Consider the following 12,575-nt stretch of genomic DNA (forward strand, 5'->3'; position numbering starts at 1 on the left):
TTTGCTCAACATATGTGAGCATGTGCTTGCATGCATGAACCACAAAAAAAAAAAAAAAAAAAAAAATTCTATTAGCACATTTAAGTTGATAAAGGACTAAGTTTATTTTAAATCTCTGTACAAACTGTATGGCTAACAAACAATTCAGAATGAAAGATGGAGGAAAGGAGAAGTGGCTCCATCCTCAGGTCTCACTGCGGATGAGGGAGGCCTCCCCACCACTCCAACAGCATAACTGCCCATGTCCACTGGCACACTGTGCACACAAAATAGAGGATCCTAGCAAACTAGTGGAGCCTCAGAATGGGCCCAGAACAGGGCAATGGCTGCTTCCCGTCTTTACAGAAGTCCTCTCAGGTGCTGACAGCCCGCCACCTCCCCATAGTGCCACTGGGATGGCTGGCTACTCCAGGGCTTGTGTAGATTCCCTACTGGTCCAAAGGCTGTATAAAATGCCTGCTGCTGCACAGTACAGTAGACCTGCACCTCGATGATGGTCTCTGGAACCTGCTTCCCCAGGGTCCATGATTCTGCCTCTCTCACTCTCTCCTGATCCCAGTTCTCACATCTCATCAGCCAAAAATGAAAGCACGTGTAGAAAAAAGGGAAATTTGCATTAGGGCAAACAAGTTAGGACCCACAGCTAGAGCACCACTGTCTGAAAACAAACTGTGTGCCTCAGACACAGCATAGAAACTTAAACTTAGAGCCTCTCACCAAATAACAGGCCTAAATGATGGTGAGAACCACCCACTAGTGAGCTGCAGCAAGAGCAGACAGAAGGGCCACACGTGGACACTGGTTCCTCCCAGGGAGGATCTGCACACAAGCAGTGGGAAATGTAGGAAGCGCCCCACGGTTTCCAAGAAAGAGTAAAGTCAGCTCTACTTACAGCTAAAGCCTGCTTACTTCCTAATTTTCATGTGCATCACTTTTTAACCAAGGAAATAATGACTAAGTTCTTACACTTAACAAGTCTTGTGTAGTTTCAAAATGTCATGGTTCTAAGTCTCTGAAAAATATATCATGTTAAACAGCTGATTTATGATTGTGTGAATACCACAAACAGCTCCTTTGTGTCACAGGGGCCTCTACTCTACCCTGATAATTAATGGGCACCTACACTAGCTTAACTATAGTTTAGACTGCGTGATACTGCCCTAATTTTAAGAAAATGGATAATGAGAAAAATGGACTAAACTGCTTGCACAGATGAATGGCCAGTATAACAACAACAACAAACTCACTGTCTAAATAATCTTGTAAACTCAAACTTGAGGCTTGCACATTCATTATCATATCAACATACACAGGCCTTACATACTTCTTTCTCTCTTCTAAGCAGCTCCATTATATTACCTTCTCTTAACAGGGCCTCATTATGTAGACTAGGATGGCCTTAAACTCTACCCTCCAGCTAAACCTCTGAATGCTGGTATCATAGGTGTAACTTTGTCATTACTAATACATCTACTTATAATTAGCTTTTAAATGCAACTACCAGAATTATTTTATTAAATTAAGCGGCCAGCAGTTACTACTCCATCAAATGTGGGGCAGCTTTCAGAGTGGTTGTGTTACTTCTGTTAATTACCGCTCCTGTGTGACTCCTTCACTTGACAAGAAGACAACAGACTGATATGGCAAGAATGGAGGAATGGCTGGGTCTGAGACAAGGAAAAGTTATGGTAGAGTGGAAAGTCTTTAAAGAAAATACAAATGTAAAAACTTCCTTGGGTAGGATGGAGTTAACAGATCAGGGAAGGAAGATCTTGCCACAGCACAGAACCAAGAAACTTTGGCTTCTGGAAAAAGTGTATGTCACAAAACTTTATCAATTCAATAATGTTGCAAATGGCTATGTGCTTGGTTTTTGGTGTTTTGGTTTTGTTTTTCTCTTTTATGAAAATAGATTTAACATCCCTAACAATGAGTCAAGAGACACCTTGGCAGTGCTTTTCTATCAGTCAGGGGCAGAGTCCTTTGTTTATGTTAGCCTGATGCCTGGCCTGGTAGCCAAAGCTTTTCTATGCATAGGACTCATAAAAATCAATTAAATCCGGACAACACAGCACAGGAGAAAGACAGACGTGCCCTCCAGAGCACTGCACAGGTGAGCTATAGATACCTGCTTGCTGCCACACCACACAGCAAGGACAGAAGATGTCACTTAGAGGCCCACCAGCCACGTCGCCAGCCTGCAGAGGGAGCTACCACAATGTGAAAGTATGTGGTGGACAGTGGAAGAGAAAGAGAAGTGGAGCAGCTTGAGTGTGGGGCAAGGAGACCATGGCACCAGGCAGAAGGCCTGGTAAGGTTGAAGCAGGTTTAAAAACCCCAGCGATTTTTATAATTGAGGATGGCAGGTATTAGAGCCAGCTCCCGGCCACGTCTACCTATCCTGGAACACATAACCATGACACCCCATTGACAGGACCATGGTAACCTGTCACATAGCATTAAAACCTAGAGCTCTCCCTGCTAATGGAGTAGTATCTAAGTAGGCCCGGAGTGTTTATCCAATAAGCTTCCCTTCCTAGGCATCCCTTTCTGCAAAAGGTATTTAATCTCTTTTCACCCTGAGTAAGCATGCATTCACATCCTCCATAACAATAAAAATTCTGGACAAGCACGGTCCTCCACCAATGATCACTGCAGGGAAGGGGGCAGGGCTTGGACATAAAGAGCTGAGCCTAAATCTCCCGGAAAAGGCCTCTCTTCCAGCCCCTCTGTACTTTCAGCATTCACTTGAACAGACTAGAATTTGCCCCATCCTGGGCTCAGCCATCCCCTTCCTGCCTGATGCGTAGAGAAAGTGGGGGCCTGTGGACCCTCGTTCCCAACTCCTCATGGTCCCCAGCAGCACCCGAGTACACAGGAGGCTGGGAACCACTGTTCTCAACTCCTCCGAATCCCCGGTGATATCTGGGTACACAGGGAATTGAGAACCCAACCCCTGCTGTTTCACACCCGGGGAAAACACGGGCCGGGACCACCCCCCAATCTTGGCTTGTGTTTTGCCTTCCCTGAGCAACATGATAATGGCACTCTGGCATCCAGGGGAGCCAGGGGAGAGAGGCAGGCACAGCCCACACTTGATCATTATGGAGATGGAAGTGGAGACACAAGACTGGAGAGGAGGAGCCTGTTCTGAGTGGCCAGTCCAAAATCTATTCCATCTGCAAACAGCTGAAAGGCTTGAAAGGGCCAGTCCTGCTGATCCAAAGCTGCAGATCTCCATGACACAGGGCAACACAGGAAAACTGGGAAGACACCTGTTAGGATCCAATATTGATGGTGCCACAGAAGCCAGAGATCTCAAGCCAGATCAATGACTCACTGCAGTGAACATTTCCAAGTGAGGATGTGTAGACAGAGATATAGTGTGGGACACACTGTTATATACTATAGCTTCCACGATAAGATCTGCAGGCATGTTTTTCACACTGTGTAAAAATTATCTTTGTGTTATCAAATGTTGATTTCTCTGCCCTCATATCTTACTTCAATCCCATAATGTTTATTTCATGAATCTCCTGTCTCACGTTTCTATACACAATGATTATCATTTATTCTCTGCCTTGTCAATAAAAGTTGATCAGGCCATGGCTGGGCAGAAGGGACGATAGGGTAGAAGTTCTTTCCACCAGCCAGGAGAGGAAAGGTGAGAAGAGTAAGGCTGACTCAGACATGAGGAAGGTGTCCAGACAAACATCAAGGCAGAACGTAACTCAAGCCCAGAGGGCCAGGCCAATACTGAAATGCAAGTATCTCGGGATTTTGGCTGGGAGTTAACCAGATTAGTTTAGAGGATTAAGAGAGAGATCAATGACTGACTGCCCAGGTAAAGCTTGACTAAATAAATCTTTGTCTCCATGTGTCATTACTGGGGAATCAGCTGGGATAAAAAAAAAAAAACAGTTGTGATATTTACTGCATACATTTATATTAAGATTACCGTTACAAAGATACTTTCTATGCTTTATATATTGTGTGTGTGTGTGTGTGTGTGTGTGTGTGTGTGTTTACTTTATGGGGGAAGTTGCAAGGGCAAAGGGCAGATACGAGAGGACAGAGAGATGTGTGGGTCTGGGGTGCAACATGTGAAACTCACATTGATCAATAATCAATAGTTTTTAAAACACGAAATAGATTTTTAAAATGATTCCTAATGATATATATCATACTATTCTTATAGATCAGTACCTTATCCAGTCATCAACAGAGAGGCTCCCTCTGACAGCAGATAAGAACAGCCAGAGAGATTCACAGCCAGACACTATTATGTGGAGAGAGCCATCAAATCCCTTCCCTTAGAAGAGGAGGTGCAAAGACTGCTAAGAGCCAGAGGGGATGGAGGACACCAGGAGGAAAGACCCTCTGAGTCAACTGGGCTAGGTGCACATGAGCTCAGGGAGACGGAAGCAGCAAGCGCAGGGACTACAGGGTCTGCACAGGTCTTCTGCATGTGTCATAGCTATCAGCGTAGTGCTTTATGGGACGCCTGACTGTGAGAACACCAAGTATAGACCTGTGACTCCTGTGCCTGCTCTTGGGACTCTTTTCCTCCTGATATGTTGCCATGTCCAACTTCAAGAGAAAAGTTTTTGCCTGAATTTATTGTACTTTATTTTGTCGTGTTTGGTTATGATCTCTTTAAAGCCTGTTTGTTCTGTAGCCTCCCCCAGCCTGAAGCGGGGCCTGAGGTGGTGCCATCTGCTGTGGAGCTTTCCGACTTGGCTGGCATCTTTTGTTGTGTCAACTGCCCTGCTCTTCTCCAAGATCCTGCTGCCTGCTTGTTGCTCGGAGTCTCTTCGAGCTGGCTTGGCTCTGGGCACCAAGGATGGACTGGGGGGGCGCGGGGAGGTCCTTCCCCCTTTATAAGCACAGTCTCTTTGTAAACTCACAGGCCTTGATCAGAGAAAATTTGTCTTGGCTTCATTCTTTTCTCACCGTCTAGTCTCTCTTTCAGCCCCAGCCTGCCTTTCAGGAGTACCCGGTTCATGTAGGCCGTGGGTGGCTTACAACTACACTGTTCTTTTCTACTGAGGGAGAAAGGAGGGGAGGGAGCGGTGGCAAGGAACTGGGAGGAATAGAGGGAAGGAAAACTGTAATCAGGATAGATTCTGAGAAAAAATATGTTTAGTAGAAGAAAAAAGGAAAAGAATTCTATAGTGTATCTGTCCCACATTTTCAGTCTTACATGTACTATTAATTAGAAACATTAATTTCACATATACATGTATGCATGTATTTTGTGATAGTAACTTAAGACAACATGAATTTGAGAGTGTAGGCAGAGCTGTGGATAGGATCAAAACGCATTGTACTCATCTATGAAACTCTCAAGACCAAAAAAGGAAAAATAGGCAATAAATATTTCTAAGATTTAAAATAAAACTGATTTTTTTTTCATACAATATATTCTGATAACCGTTTCCCTTCCCCCAACTCCTCCTGATTTCTCTCCATCTCCCTATCCACCCAGATCCATGCCCTTCCTATCTCTCCTTAGAAGCACAGGCATCTAATGAAAAGTAATAAAATAAAACAAAAACAAACTGGAATAAGTCAAAATAAACAAACAAAAGAAAAGCGAGCCAAAGAAAAAGAACAAGAAACACATATATTTAAGACAGAGTCTCATCATGCAGCCTGGCTAACCTGGATCTCACTATGCAGACCCGGTTAACCTCGAACTCAGAGATCTCACAAGTCTCTACCCAGTCATGCACACCATGCCTGGCTGTCAGACAGCAATGTTTTACCATGAACACTCTGGGAAAACGATCATCAAAGTTTACGGTAAAAGTTTGAATCAGCTTTGATAACATATGATGTCTTCTAAATTAACAGAGGCTCATGATACATAAGCACAGCGTGCTGAACATTTTCTTTGTACCTGTCAGGAAATCCAGCTTCAATACAATAACTTAGTGTTGATTATAAAAGATTTTACCTCTAGTGCCGGGCGTGGTGGCGCACGCCTTTAATCCCAGCACTCGGGAGGCAGAGGCAGGAGGATTTCTGAGTTCGAGGCCAGCCTGGTTTACAGAGTGAGTTCCAGGGCACCCAGGGCTACACAGAGAAACCCTGTCTTGAAACACACCCCCACCCCAAAAAAAGACTTTACCTCTGTGTGCAATGGCATTACAGATTATCAAAAAGCCTCTGTTAATTTAAATTAATAAATTTACAAAAAAATAATGGCTTACTAGTTCTGATTTTGCTTAGCATAAATGATTTTTGCTTTTCCATGAAAGAGAAATCAATCCATATAAATTTATCAATAAGACACCAATGGTCTGGGACTGTAGAACCTAACAAACCTTTGGTTTCAATCCCCAGCGGGGAAAGAAAATAGAAGAGACCAAAAAGAATAAGAAAGATGTGTCCCACAGCTATCTTTCTCTAAAATTAAAAAAACAAAAAACAAAAAAGAAACGTGCCAAGGGCTGGAGATGCAGCTCTGTAATAGCATGCTTACCCAGCTATTCAATCCCCTGCTCTGCCAGGACAGACATAGGAATGTTTCAGGTTAAAGGCTTGCTTGGGCATGTAGAAAGGCTTTGTCTCTGAAAAGGGGGGTTGGGAGTAAGCTGGGGACACAGCTCAGTGGTAGAATGCCCATATAATATGCACCAGGCCCTGGTTTAATCCTCAGCCCTGCAGGGCAGGGGTTAGGGATCCTGTTGCTGTTCCCTGGGGCTATTCTCGTGTTTAGATTCCTTGCTCTTCACATCCTCGTGTTCTGACCAGATCCAGGCATGTAGCTGGCATTCCTGGTCCACCCATCCTGTAGCCCTGGATCCCTTAGACACACTGCTCTGCAGCTCTCCTGCTGTTGAGTGCTGCCCGGGACCTGCTCTGCCCTCCACACCCTCTACCAGTGCACTCAATACATGAACACAGCTGAGGCCATGAGGAACCTCAGCTGTGCTCATGTATTCTCCCTCTGTTCTCACAGTATACCAGTTTCCCAAGAAGACTCCCAAAGTGGTGCCCCACACTACTGTCTAAATCCGAACAGCAACCCCGATGCTTTTCCTGCTGAGTTTATAAACTTGTAACCAATCATTGTCATCTTTGTACATGACAAAGGTTCCACACTGGACAACAAGCTGAGATAAAGAAAGGTTATATTCATTTGCTAATTTTACAAAGTACTTAACACAGTAAGTACTCACGAAGTAAGTCTTGCTAGAATATATATAATTATTCTATACAAAGAGAAATAAAGAAGAGTATTAACAACTTTAGAAATCTATTGTGCCTGGAAATGTACCTTTTCAATACACTGTTTCTTACTTGCCTGGACTTACTTCCTAGGCAGCAGGGAGCCTCTAATGTAATACAACTGACCTTACAGCAGCCACCACCACATTCTGCCTGCATTTTCTCTCCTCTCTAAGACTTCCCTAATGAGAGGCTCTGTGGGTTCGCTCTCCTGCCATCATTAGAAATATCATCCTGATGCTGTCCATTTACTAACATGCACACCTTGCCAATCTTCCCTTCAAACCATGTGGAATACAAAGAAAATCATGAAGAACAAAGAAACTAAAGTTGGAAGGCTCCCATCTTCTTCACCCCAAGGGAAGTTTCTGTCCTTTCTAAGCTTCCCTTTTACAACATCTGAGTTAAACACTGTTAGCATATGAAGTACCAGCTCACAAAAGTAACTCAACAAATGAAAATTCCAACAGGACATTAATCAATAACTCCACTATCACTCAATGTATAGAATGCTAGTTTTGATATAACAACCCCGATTTACTTCTGTATGTGTTTATGTGTCTGTCTGTGAGCATACAAGAATGTGTGGTACTTGGACTCAAACCCCAAGCCTGGTGCAAGCTAAACAAGTGGCCTTCCATGAAGCTGCACCCCAAGCCCCTTCGGCTGAGTTGGCAGTAAGACTCTGGCAGTCTCTACGTAGCAACTTGAACAGAGTCCCATGAACACAGGACTCCCCATGTCACGTTCTCCCTTCTCACCTCGCTGCCCTGCATGGTCTTTGCTGGGTTAGCAGAGGGGATGGCAGCATTCAGCTCTGGCTCCGGCTTACACAGAAGTGCGATGGTGTCTCGATGGGACTGGTAGCGCTCCTTCACCTGTCCATCCGCTTGCACAGCTTTATCTAAAACGGCTCTGAATTTGGCTCCCTCTGGGGAAAAGAGTTTCCAGAACTCAGCAGACTAGATTTTTAAAGCTCTGGTCCTCAGCTTGATCTTCCTTCCCCTTCTTAGACCCTAATTCACTAGACAATAAACCTCAACTTCTATCCATCTGTGCAGTTGTAATTTAGGAAAAAAACAAAATTACTTATGAAGTTAGGGTACAGTAATTTGTAGTCACTTAGTTAACATCTGCCCAGTGAAAGAAAACTGACATTTGTCTAGTTTCTTTCTAGAACTCATAAATACAGAAAGACATCATTCATGCCAAAATAGGGTACAACTCACTGAAATAGTTCTCCTCTCTCAAGGGATGCTCTCATTTCAAAGAAAAATAGAACCATTTTCAGATATAATTAATAGCAATAAAATCTCTAGCTAAAATGAAGATATTATTTATTGTAAGCACAAATCTTAATAGTCAAATTCTTAAAAAGCATAATATATTTCAAAGTAGTTGTTAAGGTTCATTTTTTTAATCACCTAGGATTCACTACTAAGTCAAAAGGGAATTACCAGATCATACATATCACTCAGTACACACAGGGCTTGGGAAAGCTCCAGACTTACAGGATCAGCTTACTCCACCCGTCACAGAGACCTTGGACGAGCTTCACTACCATTTATCTTTGTTAAGGAGAAATGCCTGGGTGTTCACTATTCATACACAGCTAAGTAAGAAATGAGTTTACAACTGAGTCTAAGTTTAAAACTATGTGATTAAATGGGAACTCCCTTGCATGCAGGTCACTCGTGCCATGGTTACCTGCTCGTAAAGGCTTGTACAGGTCATTGGATGGAGTCCTTTGCCAGCGGTCCTTGAATTTTGCTCTTAAATCATTGTCAGTTGCTTCTTCTTCATCCAACAATCTTAGCGACTAAGAAAGCAAAATCATTGAGACAGCATTGTTAGCATTAAAAAAAGAAACCTCAAACATTTTTATTGTTGTTTATGAGGTCTGAGGGGGTTGTTCATATGGTTTGGTTTTATGAATGTCTTGCTACATAGACCTGCCTAGCCCAGAACTTGCTATGTAGAGCAGGCTGGCCTCAAACCAGTCCTTCTGCCTCCATTTCCCTCAGTGTTGGAATAATAGGTATAAGCTATCAGGCCTGTTATTGTCTTAATGATCATACCAAATAAAGAAAATAACTAATGAGGTGGAAATTTTTCAATACCACTAGTTGGCTGCTATGTAGATTTTGTTTTGTTGGAAATGGTCTCAATATATAACCCATACTGGCCTCATATTTGTGATCTTCCTGCCTTCTAAGAACTGACATTATAGTTGTAAGCCACCACATCAGCTTAGTACAAAAAGTGATACATTCTTGTTGCAGAAATCTGAGTTACAACATGACAGAAACTTGCTCTGGGGAAGTAGCTCAGTAATAGTGGAGAGCTTGCCTAACAGGTGCAAGGTACTGGATTCTACTGCATGCACATGTGTGCATGTGTGTGACATAGTCAGAGTTAAGGTAGCTATTATCTTTCTCAGTTAAAAAACAAAACAAAACAAAACACAGTGCTCAATGGGTTCAGTGTTTGGTTAGCATGCACACCATCATGGCTTCAGTCTCTAGCACCACATAAAAAACAGGTACAGTGAGCATGGTGGTGGTGGTGCACGCCTTAATCCCAGCACTTGGGAGTCAGAAACAGGTAGATCCCTGAGTTCAAGGCCAGCCTGGTCTACAGAGTGAGTTCCAGGACAGCCAGGGCTACACAGAGAAACCCTGTCTCAAAAAAAAAAAAAAAAAAAAAAAAGAAAAGAAAAGAAAAAGAAAAAGTCACAAAACCAACAAACTTCTTAGTTTAAGAAATGTATCACGGCCCCTAAGATCTTAACTCAGGAGAAGTGTGATTCCGTGTTTACTGAGAAACCTGAAGTCCAGGTCTGGAGCTGCAGCACAGTTGGTAAAGAGCCTGCCTAGCGTGCACAAAGCCCTGTGTGCAGTCCCCAAGCATTGTGAGGGTGTGCGCGTGGAATCACACTACTCAGGAGGTACAAGCAGGACCCAAAGTTCAAAGTCATCCTTGGTTACAGGCCAGCTTGGATACCAGAATCAAAACTCTGATATCTAATACAGATCCTAATGTTTATACACAAAAGAAATGACTAACTACAAAGTGTTATATCTGAACAGTTTGTTTGATCTCCACGGTTTACTAGCTATGCCACAGTCAGATGACTCATTTAGCTAATATGCATTTATTTTCCCCTAAGAATGGCCCACTGTCACTCAGGGAAATTCTTCCTGAAGCTAAAAGTCAAGTCAGGCACAGGAGTCTCAAGCAGGCACTGAGCACCGCCCCCCCACCCCGCCCCCCGGGAACCTCGAGTCCTAATCCCACTGACACCACGAGAGCACTCTTTTCAAGCATACCTCCTCTAATATTTCTCTATTTCTTTGCAGCAGCTCAGGTAGCTCTTTTATCAGCTGGTCGACAGTCTGGATGCCTCCCTGTTCAACTACAGATGTAGACTTGGTAAGTATAGACTGAGGTACAGTGTCTCCAGACACATCTTCAATTGCTGCTGGAAGGTTAAGGGAAGCCAATACTCTGCAAAATAGGAAAAAAGTTGTGTCATGTGCAAGTCTACATTGTCTTTAAAATAGCAGTCACTTAGCCGGGTGGTGGTGGCGGCACACACCTTTAATCCCAGCACTTGGGAGGCAGGTGGATCTCTGAATTCAAGGCCAACCTGGTCTACAAAGTAAGATCCAAGACAGCCAGAGCTAAAACAAAGAAATCCTGTTTCAAAAAACCAAAATAATAATAATAGTAATAATAATAATAAATGGCAGTCACTTATATCCACCCAAATCAACAATGGAGTTATCAATGACTTCTATTAAAAATAAGTGGGAGAGATCAATGAATTAATACAATTAAAACAAAATAATGAATTGGGGGGGAGAGAGGAGATGTGCTGGCTGGGTGTCGGAGCTGGAGAAAGAGAGCAGAGGACAGATAATGACAAGATTCATTATACGCATATATAAATTTTGAAAAAAGTATTTAAAAAATTTACAAACTGAGACATTTAACTTCAGAGTTCAGAATTAAAGACAAAAAGCAAGAAAAATGAAAAAATGGTAGGCGTAGTGGTACATGCCATGAGCATCCCAGGGCTGAGGAGAGAGAAGCAGGAGGACCTCTGTGAGTCCCAAGCCAGTATAGTCTACACAGGGAGTTCCAGGAAAGCCAGGGCTACACAGAGAAACTGTCTCAATATTTAAAACAAAATTGAGGGAAAGGGGAAATATGGCCGGTAAAATACTCTACCATAGTCTTGGATTACAGGTGAAACTTAAATTATCTCTAAAATCAGAAACTCTTTGTTCTGTTTTGCTAGAGTTTGAATCCAGGGCCTTAAGCATGTGAGACAAACACTCTACCACTGACCAATACCCTACCACCAGAAATTACATCTATTAAGATGTGATCTTTTATATTTGTCTTTTATGCTGTCACAAATAAATCAGCAGTAATGTACAACTGCTATAATTTTATATCTAACAAAAATCAAAGAACACAGGAGATCAAAGTATCAATTGCAGACTCTCTCATGTTCTGGTACAATAATGTCATAAAATTCTTCAGTTACTTTTCATTGACATGAAGAGGCAGAGGAATATACCCCTATTTACCATTCACAATGCCAAAAAAGCAAGTAAAAGGCTATAATAAGATGGACTGCTTAGAACATGGTTTTGTCTAAACTCAGATTGCATTTAACCATATAGAAGTCAATGCATTTTGTTATGCTGGACATAGTGGCACATACTCAGCGACAGAGTGAAATCCTGTGTCACGGCTTGAATGTAAAATCCCCCCACAGGTACATGTTTTAATAACACTTGGCTCTTAGGGAGTAGCACTGTTTGGAGAGGTTGTGAAATCCTTAGGCAGTAACCATGGCCAACAGATAGGTCAGGGATGGCAAGTTTGGAAGAATTAAGAGCCCAGTTCTACTTCTGCAAAGATACGAACAAATGATGCCACTAGCCACTGTTCCATGGATGGATCCACGCCTGCCACACTGCCCTGATAGCTCCTAAAACCAGGAGCCGTCATAAATCTTCTGTGATAAGCACAAGACAAGTAGCAAGGGGCTAGAGATGGAGCTCGGTGTGTGCTCAGTGCTTGCCTAGTCACAAACCTGGGGTTGGATCCCAAGACAGCATAAACCACACCTGTCATCCCAGCCTTCCACAAACACAACAAGAGGATCAGAATTCAAGATTATCCTCAGCTACATATGAAGTTTGATGCCAGACTGGGATACATGAGGCTCTGTATTGAAATGGAGGGAGGGAAGGAAGGAAGGAGGGAAGACCTAATTCAAATGTTTCATTAAAAAAAGAGGCAAAATTCATATAATCTTTAAC

At 42.9% G+C, this 12,575-nt stretch overlaps 1 protein-coding gene across 5 annotated transcripts in view; it reads right to left on the reverse strand.

Moving 5' to 3' along the window:
• The window catches only part of Pdcd6ip (programmed cell death 6 interacting protein), a 56,536-nt gene that overhangs the window by 12,016 nt on the left and 31,945 nt on the right, over positions 1-12,575 (reverse strand). For all 5 annotated transcript variants that reach the window (XM_011242941.3, NM_011052.2, NM_001164678.1 and 2 more), the window contains 3 exons: positions 10,566-10,743; positions 8,944-9,055; positions 7,998-8,167 (listed from right to left, as the gene is read on the reverse strand). In XM_011242941.3, coding sequence (XP_011241243.1) covers positions 7,998-8,167; positions 8,944-9,055; positions 10,566-10,743 — 460 coding nt within the window. The remainder of the gene's footprint in view (positions 1-7,997; positions 8,168-8,943; positions 9,056-10,565; positions 10,744-12,575) is intronic.

The sequence above is a fragment of the Mus musculus genome, chromosome 9 (genome assembly GCF_000001635.26).
Source record: "Mus musculus strain C57BL/6J chromosome 9, GRCm38.p6 C57BL/6J".
In the NCBI taxonomy this organism is placed as follows: Eukaryota; Metazoa; Chordata; class Mammalia; order Rodentia; family Muridae; genus Mus; species Mus musculus.